This window comes from Triticum aestivum, chromosome 6A, assembly GCF_018294505.1.
Source record: "Triticum aestivum cultivar Chinese Spring chromosome 6A, IWGSC CS RefSeq v2.1, whole genome shotgun sequence".
Taxonomy (NCBI): domain Eukaryota; kingdom Viridiplantae; phylum Streptophyta; class Magnoliopsida; order Poales; family Poaceae; genus Triticum; species Triticum aestivum.
In genome coordinates this window covers 108,940,602-108,963,836 of record NC_057809.1, presented here as the reverse complement: position 1 = coordinate 108,963,836, position 23,235 = coordinate 108,940,602, and the positions used below count along the sequence as shown (strand labels likewise).

The 23,235-nt window shown below is 46.4% G+C and overlaps 1 protein-coding gene and 1 non-coding gene across 2 annotated transcripts; one reads left to right on the top strand and one right to left on the bottom strand.

The window, feature by feature from the left end:
• The first annotated feature begins 14,773 nt into the window (after positions 1 to 14,773).
• LOC123132365 (NPL4-like protein) lies at positions 14,774 to 16,332 on the top strand. Its single transcript, XM_044552141.1, has one exon. It carries the CDS (start codon positions 14,874 to 14,876, stop codon positions 16,119 to 16,121), a length of 1,248 nt encoding a protein of 415 aa, XP_044408076.1. The 5' UTR covers positions 14,774 to 14,873; the 3' UTR covers positions 16,122 to 16,332.
• A 5,890-nt stretch (positions 16,333 to 22,222) lies between these two features.
• On the bottom strand, positions 22,223 to 22,418 carry LOC123132686 (U2 spliceosomal RNA). Its single transcript, XR_006464972.1, has one exon. It is a non-coding gene; the product is annotated as a U2 spliceosomal RNA (small nuclear RNA).
• Positions 22,419 to 23,235: the final 817 nt, after the last annotated feature.

Genomic DNA, 23,235 nt, shown 5'->3' with positions numbered 1-23,235 from the left:
CACGAGAAAATGGCTGGTCACCGGGATGCCCAGTCCCGTGCTCAAACCAAATCAAAATAATTGCAAACAGAACTCCCCCAGGATTGTTGTTAGTTGGAGGCACCCGTTGTTTCGGGCGAGCCATGGATTGATGCTTGTTGGTGGTGGGGGAGTATAAGCTTTACCATTCTGCTTGGGAACCGCCTATAATGTGTGTAGCATGGAACATATCGAGATCTCTCGGTTGTTATGTTGACAATGGAAGTATACCGCTCAAAATATTATTCCTATCTATTTCAAAATCGAGCTCTGGCACCTCTACAAATCCCTGCCTCCCTCTATGAAGGGCTTATCCATTTACTTTTATGTTGATTCATCATCCTCTTATTAAAAAGCACCAGTTGGAGAGCACCTTTGTCATTTGCATGTTTTATTATTAGTTTACATTGAGTATGCCTGTGACTGGATCTCTTTTACCATGAATTACAATTTCTAGTCAGCCCTTGATCTTCAGGGGTGCTCTGCATTTATGTTTTGCGGTCTCGGAAAGGGCTAACGAGATACCATCTTGTTATATCATATTATGATTGTTTTGAGAAAGTGTCGTCATCCGAGATTTATTATTATTGCTTGCTAGTTGATTATGACATTGATATGAGTAAACATGAGACCTAAATGTTATTGTGAATATGGTTAGTTCATAATCTTTGCTGAAAACTTGAATGCTGGCTTTACATATTTACAACAAGAGCAAACAGAGTTTGTAAAATTTTTTCTTTATCACTTTCAGTTTGTCAACTGAATTGCTTGAGGACAAGCAAAGGTTTAAGCTTGGGGGATTTGATACGTCTCCAATGTATCTACTTTTCCAAACACTTTTGCCCTTGTTTTGGACTCTAACTTGCATGATTTGAATGGAACTAACCCGGACTGACCCTGTTTTCAGCAGAATTGCCATGGTGTTATTTTTGTGCAGAAATAAAAGTTCTCAGAATGACCTGAAAATCAACGGAGAATATTTTTGGAATATATAAAAAATACTGGCGAAAGAATCAAGGCCAAGGGGCCCACACCCTGTCCACGAGGGTGGGGGCGCGCTGTAACGCCCTCGATGAAGCTATATCTCCCACGTGTCGAACCACGACTTAGAGGCATAACCGCATTGAAAGCAATGTCGCAAGTGAGGTAATCTTCGCAAACAACCCATGTAATACAAAAGGGAAAGAGATACATAGTTGGCTTACAATCGCCACTTCACACAATTACATGAATAAAACATTACATCATCCAGATACAATCAAGGTCCGACTACAGAACCAAAATAAAAGAAGAACTCCAAATGCGACAAGGTCTCCGATCGACCCCAACTGGGCTCCACTACTGATCAACTAGAACGAAGCAACACAATGGACAAGATCTTCATCGAGCTCCTCCTTGAGCTTGGTTGCGTCACCTGCTCGGTAACATCGGCACCTGCAAGCTGGTTTTGGAAGTATCTGTGAGCCACGGGGACTCAGCAATCTCGCACCCTCACGATCAAGACTATTTAAGCTTATAGGTAAGGTAAAGGTATGAGGTGGAGCTGCAGCAAGCGACTAGCATATATGGTGGCTAACATTCGCAAATGAGAGCGAGAAGAGAAGGCAAAGCACGATCGTGAAACTATGATCAAGAAGTGATCCTAGAACAACCTACGTCAAGCATAACTCCAACACCGTGTTCACTTCCCGGACTCCGCCGGAAAGAGACCATCACGGTTACACACGCGGTTGATGTATTTTAATTAGGGTCAAGTTCAGGTTTTCTACAACCGGACATTAACAAATTCCCATCTGCCCATAACCGCGGGCACGGCTTTCGAAAGTTCAAATCCCTGCAGGGGTATCCCAACTTAGCCCATAACAAGCTCTCACGGTCAACGAAGGATATTCCTTCTAGCGGGAAGACCCGATCAGACTCGGAATCCCGGTTACAAGACATTTCGACAATGGTAAAACAAGACTAGCAAGACCACCCGCTGTGCCGACAAATCCCGATAGGAGCTGCACATATCTCATTCTCAGGGCACACCGGATAAGCTAAGCGTACAGGAGCCGACGTAACCCAAGTTGCCAAGGGATGGCCCTGCACGGTGCTCTAGTTTGGACCAACACTCAGAGGAGCACTGGCCCGGGGGTTTAAAAAAAGATGACCCTTGAGTCTGTAGAACCCAAGGGAAAAAGGCTTAGGTGGCAAATGGTAAAACCAAGGTTGGGCCATGCTGGAGGAGTTTTATTCAAGATGAACTGGCAAGGGGTTCCCATTATCACCCAACCGCGTAAGAAACGCAAAATCCGGGAACATAACACCGATATGACGGAAACTAGGGCGGCAAGAGTGGAACAAAACACCAGGCATAAGACCGAGCCTTCCACCCTTTACCAAGTATATAGATGCATTAATTAAATAAGAAATATTGTGATATCCCAACAAGTAAACATGTTCCAACAAGGAATAACATCTCCATGTTCCCACAAGGAACAAACTTCAATCTTCACCTGCAACTAACAACGCTATAAGAGGGGCTGAGCAAAGCGGTAACATAGCCAATCAACGGTTTGCTAGGACAAGGTGGGTTAGAGGCTTGGTTCAACAATATAGGAGGCATGATAAGCAAGTGGTAGGTATCGCAGCATAGGCATAGCAAAAGAGCGAGCATCTAGCAAAGCAAAGATAGAAGTGATTTCGAGGGTATGATCATCTTGCCTGAAATCCCGCAAGGAAGAAGAACGAGTCCATGAAGAAGACAAACAGACGTGGATGAACGGGTCCTCACAAACGCGACGTTACCGGAACCAACCCGAAGAAGCAACACCGGAAAGAAGCACACAACATAGTAAACAACCACCACATAAGCATGGCATGATGCACAAACAATTATGATGTATGTCCAGTTTAATGAAGCATGGCATGGCAAAATGCACAAACAAAACTACAAGTTAAATGGAGCCCAATATGCATCGGGATGCATATTGACGGAACACCACAACAATTATTTAGTTCTCTCTCGGTTAGGTACTCAACAAATTTAAATGTTGGTTAACATGGCAAGAGCTGAAGCATATGAAAACAAACTAACTAGGCAAGTTTAAATGAGGCCGGAACAACAAACAATAATTCCGGTAAATCCCCATATGCACTTATCAATTTGGTGCAACAACAATTTTTAAACATTTAAATGTTATTATCATGATGGGAATGACATGTGCAAGTTTATGCAATTTTATGAAAAAGTTGACATGATAAGATATGAGGCATTAGTCATTGTGGCGGAAACGAAAGGGGTGCCACGGCAACGACAACAGAAATGGTGTCACGGCAACATTCCGGTTCCGGTAACTCGATTGAGGTGCCGGTGGAAAAGAACACGTGTGACGGGAGCGTGTCATGCGAAGAACGGTGGGGTGCTCCCGGTTACCGGGTTCCCACGTGTCGACGGCATGACAACGAGGAGGAACAACTAAGGTTCACGGGCGAATACAACAACCAAACATGCATCTCATACAACACATGCATTCGGTCCACGGGCGTCGTCTCGGGGTTATACCTTCGGAGCGTGCAAAGGGGACGGTTCTCGTTCGTAGAGGGAAGTAGGCATTCTCGCGACGGCGGTAGTGGAAGTAGTCGTTCTCGCATGCTCTAGGGTCGACGGTAGAGGTTCTCGCGATCTCGGCGACGGTAGTGGGACACATTTTGGAGGGGAAGTGGAGGTTCACGTTTCGTAGTCGTTCGAGGTCGCCGATAGTTGTACACATTCGTTGTTGGACTTGACGGATCCGATGCCTCCAGACGTAGTGGTACATGTTTGTTTTTTGGAGAGGTACTTGGCGTCCTGCACGGGGTGGTAGTTGTACATGTCCGAAGAAGAACTTGGTGCATCCAGGGTCTTCGGGCGTCGCGATACACCTTGTCTTGTCGAAACCGAGCGACGGTAGTGGAACTTGGCACATTTGTGTCGAATCAAAAGTCATTGTGGCATGCAACTTGCAATATACCAAAAGGTCTTGCGTATCCAAGCAAGGCAAAAAGCCCTAGGTTCAGCGGTGGCCGAACTTGATGAAAACCACGAAGTGGTCTTGGCGGCTTGAACAGGGGCCACCCGAACTCGGCGGGAGGCAAAAGCAGAGGCTCGTCCTCGTGCAGAAACGAAGCAGCGGCGACAGCAGGGACTCGGCGCGACGGCGAGAGCTTGCAGGGGAGGTCCAGGACGCGCAGAACGCGGAGGGGGAGGCAGGTTGGCGCTGCGGTGACCTGCTGATCTTGGACGGCGACGGCGCACGGGAGAAGGGCTCTGGTGGCGAAGCATAGCGCTACGAGGACGGGGTAGCAGAGGGGCGTGGCGGCGCTGGAGAGGTCGGGGCGGTGGTGAAGGTCACTGGCGAGGTGGCCGTCCAGCCGAGGAGACGGGGCGAGGTTGATGGAGGAAAGGCAAGGCGGCGCGACGATGAAGGCCATGGCTCCGGCAGAGCTGCTCACTGGCGGCGGCCGGAGGCAGAGGTGGGGAACGGGCGCGACGTCAGGGAAGGGCCTACCGGGCGGCACGCTGGCCAACGCGGGGCAAGGAGGCGTTGCGTGGCTCGCTGGGATCGGGATCCCTCCCTCTGGTGCATGCGTTATCAAAGGAGGGAAACGAGGAGAGGGTGAGGGAGTAGAGCGAGAGGAAGATGGGGGTAGGCGGCGCTGGTGGGAGAAGAAGGGGATCGAGGGGAGAGGTCGGTCGAGGCTAGGGTTAGAACTGGTGGGGGTCGGCTGGGCCTATGGGCCGGCGCGGGAGGTCTGCTTGCCTCGCTGCGGGAGGCCTGGGTGGGCTGGCGCGAGAGTGGCCTAGGGAGGCCCAGTTGGGCTCTCTGCTCTCTCTCTCTCTCTCTTTAACAGAGAAGAGAAAAAAAAGAGAGTTAAAAGAATTAGAAGAAGAGGCCATGATCAAGAATAAAAAATGGTGGGACATATTTGTAAGGCTTTATAGAATACTTCCAACCCAACAAAAATGGTTCCAACGAAATAGGGGCAGTTAAATCCAAGATTATTAAACTTGCACCGAAGAAGTTTGAATGGAGTCTAAACTTTAGGTGTGCCCAAAAATGTTAAGAATTTAGGAGGATCCTCGATAGAAGAGATGAGAAATATTGGCAAGGTTTGAAGGTCAACTCGAAGAGGAATAGACATGGAAAAATATTTTGCACGTGTGTTATGGTGAATTTCAAATAAATAGAATATTTTATAATAGCTCCACTAATATCGGGAGGATATGTTATAAAGAGAAGTCACTCTTCCCTTGATTTAAATGGATCGAAGATCCACACAAATTATTTAGTTGAGATGCAAAAGATTATGACATGATGATATGATATGCAATGCATGACACGCAAGCAATGACAACACAACAACATCGAATAACTGGAGGACACCTGGCACATCGGTCTCAGGGCGTCACACGCACCTACCCCCTGGGCGCGCCCCCTGCCTCGTGGGCCCCCTGACGCTCCACTGACCTCAACTCCAATTCTATATATTCACGTTCGGGGAGAAAAAATAAGAGAGAAGGATTCATCGCGTTTTACGATACGGAGAAGCCCTAATCTCTCTCGTGAGGGCTGATCTAGAAACCGTTCGGGGCTCCAAAGAGGGGAATCCATCGCCATCGTCATCATCAACCTTCCTCCATCACCAATTTCATGATGCCCACCGCTGTGCGTGAGTAATTCCATCGTAGGCTTGCTGAACGGTGATGGGTTGGATGAGATTTATCATGTAATCGAGTTAGTTTTGTTAGGGTTTGATCCCTAGTATCCATTATGTTCTGAGATTGATGTTGCTATGACTTTGCTATGCTTAATGCTTGTCACTAGTGCCCAAGTGCCATGATTTCAGATCTGAACCTATTACGTTTTCATGAATATATGTGAGTTATTGATCCTATCTTACAAGTCTATAGTCACCTATTATGTGTTATGATCCGTTAACCCTGAAGTGACAATAATCAGGATACTTATCGATGATGATCGTAGTTTGAGGAGTCCATGTATTCACTAAGTGTTAATGCTTTGGTCCGGTACTCTATTAGAAGGAGGCCTTAATATCCCTTAGTTTCCAATAGGACCCCGCTGCCACGGGAGGGTAGGACAAAAGATGCCATGCAAGTTCTTTTCCATAAGCACGTATGACTATATTTGGAATATATGCCTACATTACATTGATGAACTGGAGCTAGTTCTGTGTCACCCTATGTTATAACTATTGCATGAGGAATCGCATCCGACATAATTATCCATCACTGATCCATTGCCTACGAGCTTTTCACATATTGATCTTTGCTTATTTACTTTTCCGTTGCCACTGTTACAATCACTACAAAACTGCTACCGTTACTTTTGCCACCGTTACCACTACTATCATATTACTTTGCTACTAAATACTTTGCTGTAGATATTATGTTTTCCAGGTGTGGTTGAATTGACAACTCAGCTTCTAATACTTGAGAATATTCTTTGGCTCCCCTTGTGTAGAATCAATAAATTTGGGTCGAATACTCTACCCTCGAAAACTGTTGCGATCCCCTATACTTGTGGGTTATCAGTGATGTGAACTATTGGTGTTAAATCACATGGCGATGTGAACTAGATTATTGACTCTAGTGCAAGTGGGAGACTGAAGGAAGTATGCCCTAGAGGCAATAATAAAGTTGTTACTTATATTTCCTTATACCATGATAAATGTTTATTATTCATGCTAGAATTGTATTAACCGGAAACTTGATACATGTGTGAATACATAGACAAAACAAAGTGTCCCTAGTCTGCCTCTACTTGACTAGCTCGTTAATCAAAGATGGTTAAGTTTCCTGATCATAGACATGTGTTGTCATTTGATGAACGAGATCACATCATTAGGAGAATGATGTGATGGACAAGACCCATCTGTTAGCTTAGCATAATGATTGTTTAGTTTACTGATATTGCTTTTTCCATAACTTATACATGTTCCTATAACTATGAGATTATGAAACTCCCGAATACCGGAGGAACACTTAGTGTGCTATCAAATGTCACAACATAACTGGGTGATTATAAAGATTCTCTACACGTGTCTCTGATGGTTTTTGTTGAGTTGGCATAGATCGAGATTAGGATTTATCACTCCGTCTATCGGAGAGGTATCTCTGGGCCCTCTCGGTAATGCACATCACTATGAGCCTTGCAAACAATGTGATTAATGAGTTAGTTGCGGGATGATGCATTACGGAACGAGTAAAAAGACTTGCCGGTAACGAGATTGAACTAGGTATTGAGATACCGACGATCGAATCTCGGGCAAGTAACATACCGATGACAAAGGAAACAACGTATGTTGTTATGCGGTTCGACCAATAAAGATCTTCATAGAATATGTAGGAGCCAATATGGGCATCCAAGTTCCGCTATTGGTTATTGACCAGAGAGATGTCTTGGTCATGTCTACATAGTTCTCGAACCCGTAGGGTCCGCACGCTTAACGCTCGTTGACGATATAGTATTATATGAGTTATGTATGTTGGTAACTGAATGTTGTTCGGAGTTCCGGATAAGATCACGGACATGACGAGGAACTCCGGAATGGTCCGGAAGTAAAGATTGATATGTGGATAGTAGTGTTTGATCTCCGGAAGGGTTCCAGAATTCACCGAAAGGGGTTCCGGATGTTTCCCGAAATGTTTGGGTACAAGAACACTTTATTTGGGCCAAAGGGGAAAGCCCACAAGGTTTTTGGAAAGCGCAAAAGGAAGTTTTGCGGAGTCCAGGGGCCAGATGCCAGGGTCCCTGGCGTCTGGTCCTAGAGTCCGAGAAGGACTCTTGCCTTTCGGGTGAAACCGACTTTGTGTAGGCTTTTACTCCAAGTTTCGACCCCAAGGCTCAACATATAAATAGAGGGTTAGGGCTAGGACCCAAGACACATAAATAAACATCAAGCCGTGTGCTGGCAACCCCGTCCCCTCTAGTTTATCCTCCGTCATAGTTTTCGTAGTGCTTAGGCGAAGCCATGCGGAGATTGTTCTTCACCAACACCATCACCACACCGTCGTGCTGCCGGAACTCATCTACTACTTCGCCCGTCTTGCTATATCAAGAAGGCGAGGACGTCATCGAGCTGAAAATGTGCTGAACGCGGAGGTGACGTACGTACGATACTTGATCGGGATGGATCGTAAAGGTGTACAACTACATCAACCGCGTTGATAAACGCTCCCGCTTTTGGTCTATGAGGGTACGTAGACACACTCTCCCCTCTCGTTGCTATGCATCACCACGATAGATCTTGCGTGTGCGTAGGATTTTTTTTGAAATTACTGCGTTCCCCAACACTCTAGTAAATAACCAATAGAGGGACCTGGATGCCCATATTGATTCCTACATATTCCACGAAGAATTTTTATCGATTGAACCTTTATGACAACATATGTAATTCCCTTTATCTATTGGTATGTTACTTGCCCGAGATTCGATCGTCGGTATCTCTATACCTAGTTCAATCTCGTTACTAGCAAGTCTCTTTACTCGTTCCGTAATACATCATCTAGCAACTAACTCCTTAGTCACTTTGCTTGCAAGCTTCTTGTGATGTTGTATTACCGAGAGGGCCTAAAGATACCTCTCCGTTACACGGAGTGACAAATCCCAATCTCGATTCACACCAACTCAGCAGACACCTTCGGAGATACCTGTAGAGCGTCTTTATGATCACCCAGTTACGTTGTGATGTTTGAGAGCACACAAGGTGTTCCTCTGGTATCTGGGAGTTGCATGATCTCATGGTCAAAGAAACATGTATTTGACATTAAGAAAGCAGTAGCAATAAACTGAACGATCATATGCTATGCTAATGGTTGGGTCTCGTCCATCACATCATTCTCCTAATGATGTGATCCCGTTATCAAATGACAACTCATGTCTATGGTTAGGAAACCTTAACCATCCTTGATTAACGAGCTAGTCTAGTAGAGGCTCACTAGGGACACAATATTTGTTTATGTATCCATAAATGTATTTAAGTTTTCGGTTAATACAATTCTAGCATGAATAATAAACCTTTATCATGATTTAGGAAATATAATAATAACCATTTTATTATTGCCTCTAGGGCATATTTCCTTCACTATGGCTATCCGGTGTTGCTCATGCTTTGCTCGTGGTATAGCCTTCGTCATCGAGTCTGACACATTCAAATCCGTGTGATGTTTCTGCTTGTTATGTCGGGTCTTCCTGTAATACTTTGGTTCCTTTGCTTTGATCAATGGTACCCCTATATCATGATATAGTCGATTTAAGTTCATTGCACATGGAACCACACTTACTTCATCAAGAAACTTCTTGATCCAGACTTGCTCCTTTCAAAAATTCTTAAGTTTCATTATATAACCTTCTTTTGTTGTAGAATCCATAATAGTATTCTTACTTGAAACTTATTCAAACTATTATTCTAACATAACCAGATAGTCATCTATATCAGTCATGAAGTTGGTGTAATCATTTACAACGAGTTCTTCATCTCCTCCATGGACAAGTAGCATGTAGTTTGTCCTTCTGAGGTACTCATATTATTTAAGCAACTACCTAGTGAACCAGTCCAAGATCACTTTGGTACATGCTATTAACATTTAGTACATAAGAAACATCTGGCCTTGTACATATCATATCATTCATGATGCATTCAATTATCGAAGCATATTGAACTCCACTCATCTGCACATGCTTATCTAAGTGTCATGCTATGTGACATTGTCATAACACACATTCTCTATTTTAAATCTTTTAAAACTCGTCATTGTACATATTCTACCTAAGCACAATTAGACGTCTTGACCTATCTCTATAGATATTTATGGCAAGTCTTTCATTGGAAACACATTCTACAATGAGTCTTTTTATTGTGCTAAGAAACTCTACGTTATTTCCAATCAACAATATGTCATTTACATATAAGATTTAGAAATACTATAGAGCTCCCACTAAACTTCTTGTATACACAAGTTTTTCCATCATTTTAATGAAGTTAAACTTTTTAATTATTTCATAAAATTATTGTTTCCAGCTCCTTGATGCTTGCTTCAAACCATAGATAGACCTTCAAAGCTTGCAAACCTTTCTGGCATCCTTAGGATCGACAAAGCCTTCTCGTTGTATCATTTATAAATCTCGCAATCTGCGAAAACCCTTTTGCAATTTAGCCTTGCTTTATAGATAGTGAGATTACCATCCGTGTACGTCTTTCTTTTTGAAGATCTATTTACATTATAGGGGTATCACACCCTCTAGATAATCAGCCAAGTTCCAAACTTGATTCTTGTATATGGACTCCATTTCGGATTTATAGCTTTGAGTCATTCTCTCGAGTCGGGTGCCACCATGGCTTCCTCTGAGTGTGTAGGTCCATCTTCTTCTAAGATGAGTATTTCATTGTGAAATTATTCAGGAGGTTCGGTAACTCTTCCTGGCCTACGCAGTTCAGTTACAAGCTTAACTAGTGTTTCTACAATTGGTGCAGTAACTTCTGGTTAAGTTGTGTGGACAACTTCGGAACTACTTCCGGTTTGTTTAGTCATGTTTACTTTCACCAGAGATTCAATAATCTTGTCAAGCTACACTATCCCCACTTACTTCTTTAGCGAGGAAACTCCTTCTTGAGAAAGACGTCATTCTTTGTGGCAAACACTTTGTCCTTGGACTTTTGGTAGAAGGAATACCCAATTGTTTCTTCGGGATAACCTACAAATTAGCATTTGTCTAGATAGATATTCCATAACTTATATAGTGTCGTCTTGCTAGACTATTAGACGGTGCTCTGTTTAGTGTATATGTTATTGTTTTAAGTGCATACCTAGTGATAAAAAGCAGATCGATAAGTTATGAATTAATTCTACAATTATTCAAATGTTTGTTAAACTCATGACTCGAATATATTTCTTCATGATTGAAGAACCTTTTATCTTTTGTCATAATAATCCTTAACTTTATACTGAATTTCTTTGAACATTTCAAATATTTCAGACTTTATGTTTTATTAAGTAAATCATATTTTCTTAGAAACATTAGCGAAGTATAAGTATTCACCACGCCTTGGTTTGCTAATCAGACCACATACATCTCTATGTACTTTGTCAATTGATTCAAAATATTATTTCCGATATAGCAGTGCCAAATTTAAGAGGTGTTTATCAGTCTTCTCAAAACATTTAGCATTAATGTTATAAATATTCAATTCAATGAATAAACCACTAACAATATAGGTAAATCAAAAACATATTCTTATAGCAACTTGAACGACCATTGTTTAAAACTTATAAGAATATCCATTGTACAACCCAAAACATACTGTTTTACACAACTCTGGAACGAAATAACTATTATTTACTTCTAATATAAATCTTGAAGATAAACTACAGACATGACTTTGACGGCTTGAGTAGCGATCCCATCACAATTCCCAACTTGTATCACGACTTAACTTGCACGCTTTTTGTAGTTCCTATATTGGTTTGTAAATAAGATCAACCGGTCTGTATCAAACACTAATGGCTTACATGAAATCAACAAGTAGAACAACATTAACTTTGTATAACTTTTTAGACCTTTACTAGCAGAACCGTTCTTCTTCTTATTCGCCAAGTACTTCTTGCAGTTGCGCTTTCAGTGTCCTCTTTGTTTGCAGTAGAAACATTCAGCCTCTTTAGTGGCTCCGCCCTTGTTCCTCTTCTGAGATACGGTCTTACCGGCGCGAGTAGACTTCTTCTTGGAATTGTCCATTCTTCTTGAAACTGGCGGTCTTATTGACCATCAACACTTGTTTGTTCTTTTGCATTCCAGCTTCCGCAGTTTTGAGCACATCAAATAACTCATCTGCACTCTTCTCCATCCCGTCCAAATTCTAGAGAAGACGGTCTATCAACATAGCTAGCAAGCTTCACTATATGCTCACTAATTGACGAACCTTCTGCCATCGGTACAGATATTGTGCTTGCTTCACTCCCCCCATCTTACGATGGTTTTTCATGAAAGAATAACAAAATCGATAACGAGGAGAGCTGTATAGTGAGGATGTGTATGACTCAAGAGGATACCGATATATATATATATATATATATATATATATATATATATATATATATATATATATATATATATATATATATATATATATATATATATATCACCTCGAGTTTTGTAAAGTATTGTGAAGCAATGGGAATAGCACATGATAACCAAAGTTTCACCCGAATGTCATTCCTGTACTCATAGGGGTCGATATGGATGTCCACAGTTCTGCTATCGGTCATTAAACGAAAGGGGTCTTGCTCATGTCTATGTTTTACCAAAACTATAGGGTCACAAGTTTAAGTTAATCACTATTTGATTAGTGTTAGTAGGATAGGATTAATGAGAAAATATTGATGAAATAGTTTCATTAATATTCGAAATAGTTTTGAGAGGAACCAGAAGAGTTTCGGGGTTTTCGGGTAATACTGATAAATTATATATAGGTGGAAATAGTTTCAAGTGATGTTAAATTAATATTAAAAGGCTCTAAATATGATTAGGAGACTTTTATATTTATTTAAATATCAATGGTGCTTTTTTGAGCAAAAACTATCAATGGGGCTAAAAAGACCATGTGGTGGAAAGCTACTTGGGCCCAATAGGGAGGCCCCCCCTTCCCACTTGGGGAAGGAAGGAGGAAGGCTGAATTGGAGGGGGATTCCCCCTCTTTGGTCGGCGCAAGGGGAAAGGGAAAACTTTCCCGCTTGTGGTGCCCCTCCCCTCTCCTCCAACCTATATACTAGAGGATTTTGGTCTTTGGACACACAAATTTTGGAGCCTTCTCTAGTTCTCTAGTTCTAGTTCTAGTTGATCCAATTAGAGTTAGACCTAGATCCTCTAATCCTTGCAATTAGAAGCCCGGTGTGGTTCTAATCTTCTCCCTCTAATTCTTTGGCAATGATTAGATCTGGACGATGAAGCGTTGCCGTATCATGAAGACCATACACTTGCAATTTGTGGAGAGGTCATGCTTTTGGTCTTCCGTTCGAGGGACTGTTCGTGGACGGTTTGAGAGATCATTCATCGACGCTTCGAGGCACTTCAAGTACGATCTACACCGACTCGTCTTCTTCCGCTTCAACTCGGAGTTGGTAACGATCCGATACAAACCGTTGTTGCATTTTCATAGTGTTCCTGATTGATCGTAGGGCAATTTTTTTTGTTTTCTACTCCCTCTATCTTAGTTTGCAAGTCTTGCACGTGTGCCTAGGTCGTTAATTTGACCAACTTAATAGGAGGCATACATTACAAAAAATATATCATTAGAAACCTTAGATATTCTATTTTCTAATGCTATAATTTTTATGTTAAACAATTTATTTTATATAAGTTAAATTGACAACCTAGATACACATGCAAGACTTGTAAACTGAGATGAAAGGAGTACTATATTTCCCAATACAATTAACACCTGGAGCAATGAACAACCTAGTCGGGAAAGGCCAAGCAGCCAGCGTGACAACACTCTAGACCAAGCGGCGTTGTAACCCGACAACGCCAAAAAAAACAGGTGGCCACAAAGAGGGACGGCCAAAGAAACCCGAAAGCTAGGTGGTCAGAAAGCCCGAGCAAGCACCTCTCCAACAATTGGGACCGGGCGCCGCTCACACCCACACCCACACATTCAAGTGGACGAAACAGTATCAGCCGGCACAGCAGCCCTGACAACGTCCACCATTCGAGTATACGCAAACAAAGTCAGCTAGAAAAGCCCGAGCAAGCACCTCTCCAACAATTTAAGAAGTGTTCACCATGTGTAAAAAAAATGTTCGCCTCGTACTTTAAATTGGTTCACCGCGTATTGAAATAATATACCCCATTAATATTAAAAATTCAATGGGTACTAAAAGTATTCATCATGTATGAAAAATTATTCATTTAAAAATGATATTGCATATTAATTTAAATGCATGGCAAGTACTATTTTAAAACACAACAAAAAACTGATATAGGATGAACATTTTTTGTAATTTATGATGAGCATCTTTAATATACTACTTGTAAATGCATACGTGCAACCCACATTAATATTTAGGAGAAAATTAATTACAAGTTAATATTAGGTATGATATCAGTTATGTGTTAATTACATGAATAGTAGTAGACGCTGATATTTGATATGATATTAATTGCATGCTAAACATGTTGAGCGCTTGCCGTTGAAGCAATATAAGTTGTTGGATTGACATGGTTTGACGGCCGAGATTTATTGAATCTGCCATTTGTTTTTTTTATATTAGTATAGATGAAGATCTTTCTTAACATCCAGTGAACTTTCTTAATACATTGTGATATTTCGTGAAAATTATTAAATGAAAATAATTTATAATGCATGATTAATATATTTCTAAAATGCACTATGAAACAAATTTGAAATGCAAAGGGTGACAAAAAAGGCTGAAAACCCAGAGAAGAAATTAAACCACATAATGACCCTACAATACTAAGGAAAAACCGCTGCAAAAACAAAATGATAAGAGAACCACAGAAAACTCATCTACTACATGCCAAAAAAAAAAGAACATTCGGGTGCCTGCCACGCATGTTGCTGGGCCGACCCATCAACCGAAGGTAAGCGGGACTCCAGCCACAGAATCGGAGAAAGAGCCCGTGCCGGCCCATGTTGCTGCCCGACACGGGCTCATACAGACGCGCCTTTAACTCTACATACACCCACCACCGCCGAAGGCAAGTAGCCAAGCAGAACCCAACCCAAAGCAGCCGCTGCGATTCCTTCCCTCAGAAGGGGAAAAGAAAGGGAAAAAAAAAGCATCCGCAGCCGCCGCGATGATCCTCCGCATCCGCAGCCGCGACGGCACTGACCGCATCACGGTGCCGGACGCGGCCGCCGCCACCGTCGGCGACCTGCAGCGCCTCATCGAGGCGCGCGCCACCGTGCCCGTCGCCGCCCAGCGCCTCTCCCTCGACCCGGCGCTGCTCCTCCCCGCCCCGCAGCCGCCGCTCCTCTCCGACCCGGCCGCGCCGCTCGCCTCCCTGCCCCTCGCCAACGGCTCCTTCGTCTACCTCTCGTACCCGCCCGGCGCGCGCTCCGCCCAGCCGCCGGCGCCCCGGGCCCTCACCGCCGCCGGCTCCTTCGGCAAGAAGATGACCATGGACGACCTCATCGCGCGCCAGATCCGGGTCACCCGCCAGGAGGCGCCCTTCTGCTCCGCGGCCTCCTTCGACCGCGACTCGGCCAACGCCTTCCAGCTCCACGTCTCCGAGTCGCTCGCCTTCGCCGTCAAGCGCGCGGGCTTCCTCTACGGCCGCGTCGACGCCGAGACCAAGGAGGTGCTGGTCGACTTCATCTACGAGCCGCCGCAGCAGGGGTCCTCGGACGTGGTCCACCTGATGCGGGACGCCGACGAGGAGGCCCGCGTCGACGCCATCGCCGACGGGCTCGGCATGCGCCGGGTAGGGTTCGTCTTCACACAGGCAGTAGGGAGGAAGGCCAGCGAGACGGGCGAGTACACCCTGTCCAACAGCGAGGTGGTCCAGGCCGCCCAGCTGCAGGCAGAGGGCGGGATCCCGGAGTGGGTCACCGCCGTGGTGAAGCTGGAGGTGGGGGAGGATGGCTCGGCGGACGTGCACTTCGAGGCGTTCCAGATGAGCGAGGTCTGCGTCAAGCTGTTCAAGGACGGCGTGCTGGAGACGGAGATCCAGGACTCCGACGACCCCCGCCTGTCCAAGATGCGCAAGGAGGTGATTGCAGGAGGGAAAGACACCATGGAGGTGGACAACGACTTCTTCCTGGTGCCCGTGAAGATCTCCGATCACCAGGGCCCGCTCTCAATGGGATTTCCGATTGAAAACCGTGGAATTCCTCTACCGGCGAACGCTCTCAGGAGCCACATGGATCGTGCAAAGCATCTCCCGTTCGTCAAGCGGATCTCTGATTTCCACCTGCTTCTCCAGATCGCTGCTTTCCTGGATGTCAAGGCCGACGTTCCTACTCTGGCTGCGTGCGTGGGACACCAGGCAGAGGTGCCAGAGGGCTACCGGCTCCTGATCGACGCCTTGGCAGGTCAAACATAACCAGAGAGGGTTTCCTGAAACAAAGACACGGTGTCATTTAGCAACTTGCTCTCAGTATCATCTCATGTGTGATTTATATGAATGTCTCAGGTGTGTAAGTCTTGTTTAAAACTCGTATATGCGATTACCATTGCACAAAGGGCAACATGTTTCATTTTGATGCTGAATCTGGTCATATACTCGTTGAAATGCAAGTCTTTTGGTGGTTGTATATTGCCTAGATGTTTAGTTTTTTTGACATTTGCATTGCCTAGATGTTGGGAAAGGGACAAACATTGATTTTGCCATGCCAGTTCACTCAGATAGTAACCAACACTGAGATAGTTCGCTGAGATAGTAACCAAGACGAATAGGGGGACTGGAGAAGGGTTGATCAATTTCTTGTATGGTTTTGAAAATTGGGCTGGAGATATGACTTAGGGTCTATTATGTTTCTAAAAATAGTCTATGTGCCTTCGGACAATGCGTCGCGAGGGCAAGTCAGACCTTTTAGGACCAGATACTAGTATGACCCAACCGACACACCCGGAATACCTTTAGACACATTTCACTCAGTTAGGATGTTGTATGATACCCATGTTTTTGGTTTGCTCAAGGAGGGGTGACATATAATGTTGAAGTTTTGAAGTAAGGTCTGGAGTTTTTGATACTCAGGAAGGCCAGGAAGGCTTGTGTTAAAATCAGAGGACTACAATAAAAGTGGTGTGGGAGTGCCTTATACCATTTTGAGTCCCTTTTGAGCAAGGGATTTTTCCAGAACCATATAGCTGTGGATCGACAAGGAATTTTTCCAGAATCTCTTTTAGGTAGGTAGAGTGAAGGTGATGTAGGGATCTATCCAAAACCCCACATGAGAGACTATTTGGCCTCAATGGCAATTCTTTAGATATAGGTTAGCTATTTAAGCACCGATACAAATGGGAAAATGGGGCTAAGGGATGAACATGATGGAATGTATATTGATTATATGGTTACTTGAGATGAAAACACTTCAAGCAGAGGAACAAATGCCTCTAAATATAGTACTAGTAAGAAAAGCCTGACTGGTATTGATACTGGAACTAGTAGTGTGAGAAAGTCTAGTGGTTTGTATGAAGAGATGAAAATGAAACGGGGGTGATGCTTGAGAACGCAATCATAGAAAACATATTGTGTGGCTTCCTCTGCCAGCAACAGGTTCTTCGTGATGCTTGTATTCTCTTGATCTGCCGTTATGAATCAATAAAATCCATCCTTTATCGGGGAAAAAAATCTGGGATTCTAGTTTTGATCACATGAAAACAAAAAATCCTATGTCAGAAGAGGACTCAGCTTGTGGAGCCAACATTGTTGGCTTGAAGCCATGGAATTGAACAGCACAAGCTTCTCGCTCTTCTTCCTTTGGACCTCCTCCACCCTGCTGCTGCTCTGGTTCTTCAGCACAGCAGGAGCTGAGACTGTCGACATTGAATGGCATCGTGACGCCACCCTGTACACGTACGACGATGGCGGGGTTCCTCGACGCCTCCGTTGGCGTCTGAGCTGCTCGCTTCTTGTGATGACACGGTGCTGGTGCTCGCCGGTGCTGTCCGGTAGATGGACAACGGGAGCAACAAGCACTGTTTTTCATGAGCACGCCTCTGTCCATTAGTACCCTCGTCCGTCAGGATAGTAGCCTCCTCTGTGGGATCACTCCCCGGCAGAAGGCTCTCAGAAGCAATAGCCCCGATGAATTTGGCATAACTGAAGCAGCATGAGATGTTCGTAGGAGTCGCATTCAGGTTGGAGCAGAGTTGCTGGCTTGCTGCATCTCGTCTTTGGCAGATAGACTGCCGCTTGACTTGGAACTATAGGATGGAAATGAACCATCTGTGCTGATGGCCCCAAAGTTGCAGCTTCTCGCGATGCGTCCAGTGGGACTCCTGAGGCTGCAGGCATCAGGTTGGATCTAGGCTGACATGTAGTTAAGGTTCTTAGCCCGCTAACAGTCTGAACTGTACGCACAACATACAATGCTAGGCCGAGTGAATGGAAAAGTTGGTGAATCCATTTGATCTGTAAAGAGATGGATTCCATTTGGCTATCACTGTCCTAAATTTCCAAAGTGAAAGTGAACGCACTAATTTATTCCGAGGCAATCGACAATTCCTGTTGGCAGAATAACATCTTGATGATCATCTTACCCTGTCCGTTAGGATTTTATTCTTCTCACTACTAGGATCAGAATGGAAAACTCAGTTGATTAGAGTGCCTTACAGTAGCACACTGGAAGTGCTTTAATCTATTATCATCTCTCTCAGTGAGAAAGAAGTGTATATAACCCCGTGAACATTCACGTTTGGGCTACATCACCCCCTCAACTCAAAAACCAGTCACTTAATCCCCTATACTTTGCAATGCCAGATAAAACACCCCATGAGATACTTTCAAGCTGGTATAGAGGATGGTTTCGCCGACGTGATGCGCTGACCCGATTTAGTTGGTTGACTTATACTGCCACCTCGTGCAATGACCCACATGTCAGTGTAGCAAAGTGTTATTTCTAACCAGGACCATCTGCCTCGCCAAGCACACTTATGGGAGCCCCTGCTCCGAGTGCATCGAACACCGGGAGTGGCAGCGTGGAGTGCTCGTCGTCGCCGCTTGGCGCACAAGAGGCTGCCATGAGCCTCACCCACGCCACACGCACGGGAGGCCGCTATGAGCCTCACACTCGCCGCCGTCGCTTGACACACGGGAGGCCGCCATGAGTCTCACCCTTGCCGCCGTCCCTGGGCGCACGAGTGGCCGACACTAGCCTAGCCCTCACCGTTGTCGCTGGGCGCCCGGGAGGCGGCCATGAGCCTCGTGCTCGACGCCCGAGAGGCGGTCGCCAGCCCCGTCATCGCCCTCGTCACTTGACGCACGGCAGGAGGCGGCCACGAGCACGTCGTCGTCGCTATGTGCACAGGAGACCGCGACGAGAACACCCTCGCCGGAGCCGCTCGGTGCACGGGAGGCTGCTACACCTGCGTGCACCGGAGGTCGACGCGCGGAGGCAGGACGGATCGCTGGTCCTGGTAGCAGCCTGGTCTAGAGCGAGAGTGCTGGTAGTGGTGTGCCACGGCTACGAGAAGCGACATGGCGCAAGGGTCGCACGTCTGTACACGAGCAGGTCGGCAAGGCATCAGTTTCGAGGTAGGCAAGGTGCTACCAAGGTCCTTCACGGGTAATCCGCCATGGTCAGTTTGCGGGTGAGGCCAACTACACCGCGCGATTCCAAACGGACGTCCGGCCGGATTTTGTTCTTTTGGGACGGCGATGCGTTCGCCCATGTCCGCGTTTGTCCGTTGGATCGTGGGTGCGCCCAGCGCGCGGCCGCACCCCAAATCATGTCCGGGTGGACGTGATTAAAAAAACAAAAAAGTTAAATAAAATGCCTAAAAAGGTAAATAAACATACTTAAAAAACTTAAAACATATATAAAGGTCACAGCCACAAAATGGTCCAGTTTCACGCCGCACTTAAACGGCCCAGTTCCATAATTAACATAAAAACAAAATTAAAAAAAGCCGTCCGCGCGCTGCTGCCGCGCCCGTCCACGCCTTGGTCGTCGCCGTCGCCGTCTTCAGTGGCCGCCGGTGTCGTCGTCGTCGCTGCAGAGGTCGACGTAGTACGGCGGCGTCCAGAGATGGGCCGGCGGTCCACGATGCACGGGGGCGGCGGGCTGGAAGGTGGCCGGTGCCTGCACCACCTCCTCCCGAGGCGAGGCGTCGCGCTCTGGTGACCGCGGTGGCGCGGGGCACCAGTTGCCCCCCACGGCGGCTGCCATCTGCTCCGCTGTGTAGGACCAGCTCCACCCCTGGCCAACCAGGCCCGGGTGGAAGGCGGCCACCGGCGGCTCCTCCGTCACCTCCTCCTTCGGCAGCATCTGCAGCTCGGGGATGGCGACGTCGCCGGCCGCAGATAGGGCCATCGTCTCCTCGAGGCCCGGCCATTGGCGCTCATCGTGCGTGTGCATGGAGTCCTCCATGACACGCGCCATGAGTCGGGCCTCCTTCTCCGCTGTCATGCGAGGAGGTGGAGGTGGCGACGGAGATGGGGAAGGCAACGGCGAGGTCGGAGTCGGGGGCGTACCTCTCGTCGTCGAATAGGTCGTCGGGGAGGAGGCGACGGCGGCGCTCGTTCTCATCGCGCCGGGCACGGCCGCTCGCAGGCACCGGCGGGATGGGAGCCCGGTCCGCGAAGAGGTCCCAGTTGTTGGGGAGGTGCACGTCGCTGCACGGGATCGGCGTCCTCGTCTCCCAGTACCACCAGCACACATCCACGGCCAGGTACCGCCGGTTGCGCTCGTCGAAGGCCCTAGGAGCGATAGTGAAGGGGGCAGGCGCGGGGGCTCGAATGGAGGAGCGCGGCGGTGATGCGAGCTCCTCCTTCTTGACGGAGCCGCGGTGGCGTCCCGAGAGGGAGCCGACCTCACGGTCGTGCTTCCCCTTGCGGTTGTGCTTCCAAAGGCCCATGGTTGCGGCTGGCCGGCGAGTTGGACGACGGGGAGCGGCTAGGGTTTCGAGGGTGTCGGGTTTCGAGGGGGCAGAGAGGGGCCGGAGTGGGAACTGTGGACGACGACCGGTCCACGGCCTCCCATTTAAGAAGGACGGTGACCCTTCGCTGTGCGGATGACAGGTGAGGCCACCCGCTCGTGCGCATTTATGTTGGCGGGTGGGAGGTAGGTGGCTGCCTGCCACGCGGCCCCGACGCGGACGTTCGCTGTCCGCCGTGACTCAAACCCGGCGCAAGTTTGCGCTCGAAATGGGTCGGCCCGGACACAAAACGGAGCAGATGGGTCCGGGCCGTCGCGCGCTGGGCCACCTCGTTTGTCCGTTTTACCCCAAACAGATGGGGCCGGACAAAATGGAGTTGCGCGGTGGAGTTGGCCTGAGGTCACCTCACGTTGTAAGCAGCTAGGCCAAGCGTGTAAGCAGTTAGCTAGATACTCCCTCCGTTCATAAATATTTGTCTTTCTATAGATTTGAACAAGTGACTACATGCGGAGTAAAATGAGTGAATCTATATTTTAAAATATGTTTATATATATATCCGTATGTGATAACCATTTGAGATCTCTAAAAAGATAAATATCTAGAAACGGAGGGAGTAGATGTTAATTGCACTAAACAGCTAGCTTGCCGAGCGCACCGATCAAATTTGTACGCGGATGCTAGCCACAACGCACAAGAAAAACACAGTGAGACTTTTCCGCATTGGCTCGCTGCCACATCAGCAAAACCATAGTCAAAACCCACTAATCAGGGCGCTAGTGGGTGTTTTGTCCGGTATTACAAAGTTTGGGGGATTAAGTAACTGGTTTTTGAGTTGAGAGGATGATGTAGCCCAAACGTGAAAGTTCAGCGGGTTACACTTCTTTCCTCTCAGTGATTGCGGCAACCTTTTTTTCTGTTAAAAGAGATGTTTACTATTAGTGCTTTGTTTTCAGTTGCAGTGGTCGTGGGGTTATGTAGATACTGGCCGGTGTGGTATGTGATGTTCCGTATTATCCTTGCTATATACTGCTGTGCGTTGACAAGTGGAAAGTGCTGTACTTTCCTGTCTATATCTTATTTAACGGCTTTATTCATAAGCATGCACATGAAAATGTAACTATGTGCCAGAAAGCAAGAGTTGTCAAACTTAAACAAATAATATAATGCAGATGATACAAAACTCTGTTCTGCGGCATTACTGACACGTTAGTCTTGCACTCGCGCACTTACACAAAGGTAAACAAGATTATGTGAACAAGTTCTGTGAAGTTGGGCTGGCACAGACACTACAGTCACACGGATAATGGAAGCGCTTGAGAAAACAATTGTTGGGATTCCTTGACTTGCCTGTTTAGGTGGCAATGTTGCAGAACAAAGATTTATATCAACGTTCTTAATCCTAGCTTTGCTCCATCAAGTTCAGAATAGTGTTGTTTTCATTTTCCCCATTATAGCTGCTGCAACGAGTTAGGCCAGCAGAGCGTGCAGATGACCGAGGAGGTTTAACTGTCTTTGGCGCAAGACTTTGAATCTGTAGCGATTTTCGAGGGTATAAACAAACCTCTTTGTTAAGAGAGAGTACAATTTAAAACTTAGTTTTGGTTGGAGTGCGCCTGCATAGGCTATAGTGCAAAAACCAGGCGACACCTGAGGACCGCAATGACAAGCCAATGTGATGGACCCTCCCTCAGAAAAAATAAATTCAATATCATTGTAAGCACATGGCCCACATATCAAATACTAAACTGATAAAAACAGATACTACACTTGATCTTAGCCAAAAGGCCAAGAAAGATATGAGTTCTCCCACTGCCCTCCCCTCCTTTTATAGCTATCTCGACCGCCTCTCCCTCCTCCGCAAGCGAGGTGGTACTAAACGAAACGAAAGAGCAGGGGAACCTGCTTCGCTCGGGCGACCAGCCGAGGCCTATCCGCCTCTCGTTCGTTTGGGCTTCGACAGGCCCGACAAGAACACCACGGCCGTGTCCTTCCACGGCCCAGTATCACGCGGGTTCTGTTTTTCCCTGCTCGTTTCGCTCGCCGTCTCTGACGTGCTGGCAAGGGCGAGCCCAAAGGTGACCAGACCACTTCTAAAAAAAAAAAGGTGACCAGACCAAGCCGAGAGCCGAGACCGCCGCACCGCACGAGTCCGTCGCGTTCAAGTTTGACTAGCCACAACTCCGCGTGGGCGTAGTGATCACTGTATTCTCAGGTGAGCAGCTCATCACTATTCACTGGTGATGCATAGCGATCGTGGTGATGAACCGCATATATACACATCAAAAACACACATGTACATACGACAACGCTTAGGAATCCAAGCGTTATAATGACGAGCCAATGCATAAATTCTAGGCCGCGAGAGTGCATTATAAGGGAGAGGAGCATAAGTGTGTGCTTGCACCAAGCAAAGGCTTCAACAATATCCAAACGACCAGTTACTTCATCAAACCCTAAAGGGGCCATGTAAGTAAAAAAACTACGATTATTCTACGGTTGGTGCTTTAAAAAAAAAGGTAAACCCCCAAAGTGCTAGCAAAGAGTCGAGAACACTCCATGCCCACGCCCACGCTCCTCCTACGCGCTGCTCCCGCGCCCGCAGCCACCATCGCCGT

Coding starts and splice junctions, on each gene's coding strand:
- LOC123132365 (XM_044552141.1), top strand. CDS start 14,874: ATGATCCTCCGCATCCGCAGCCGCGACGGCACTGACCGCATCACGGTG.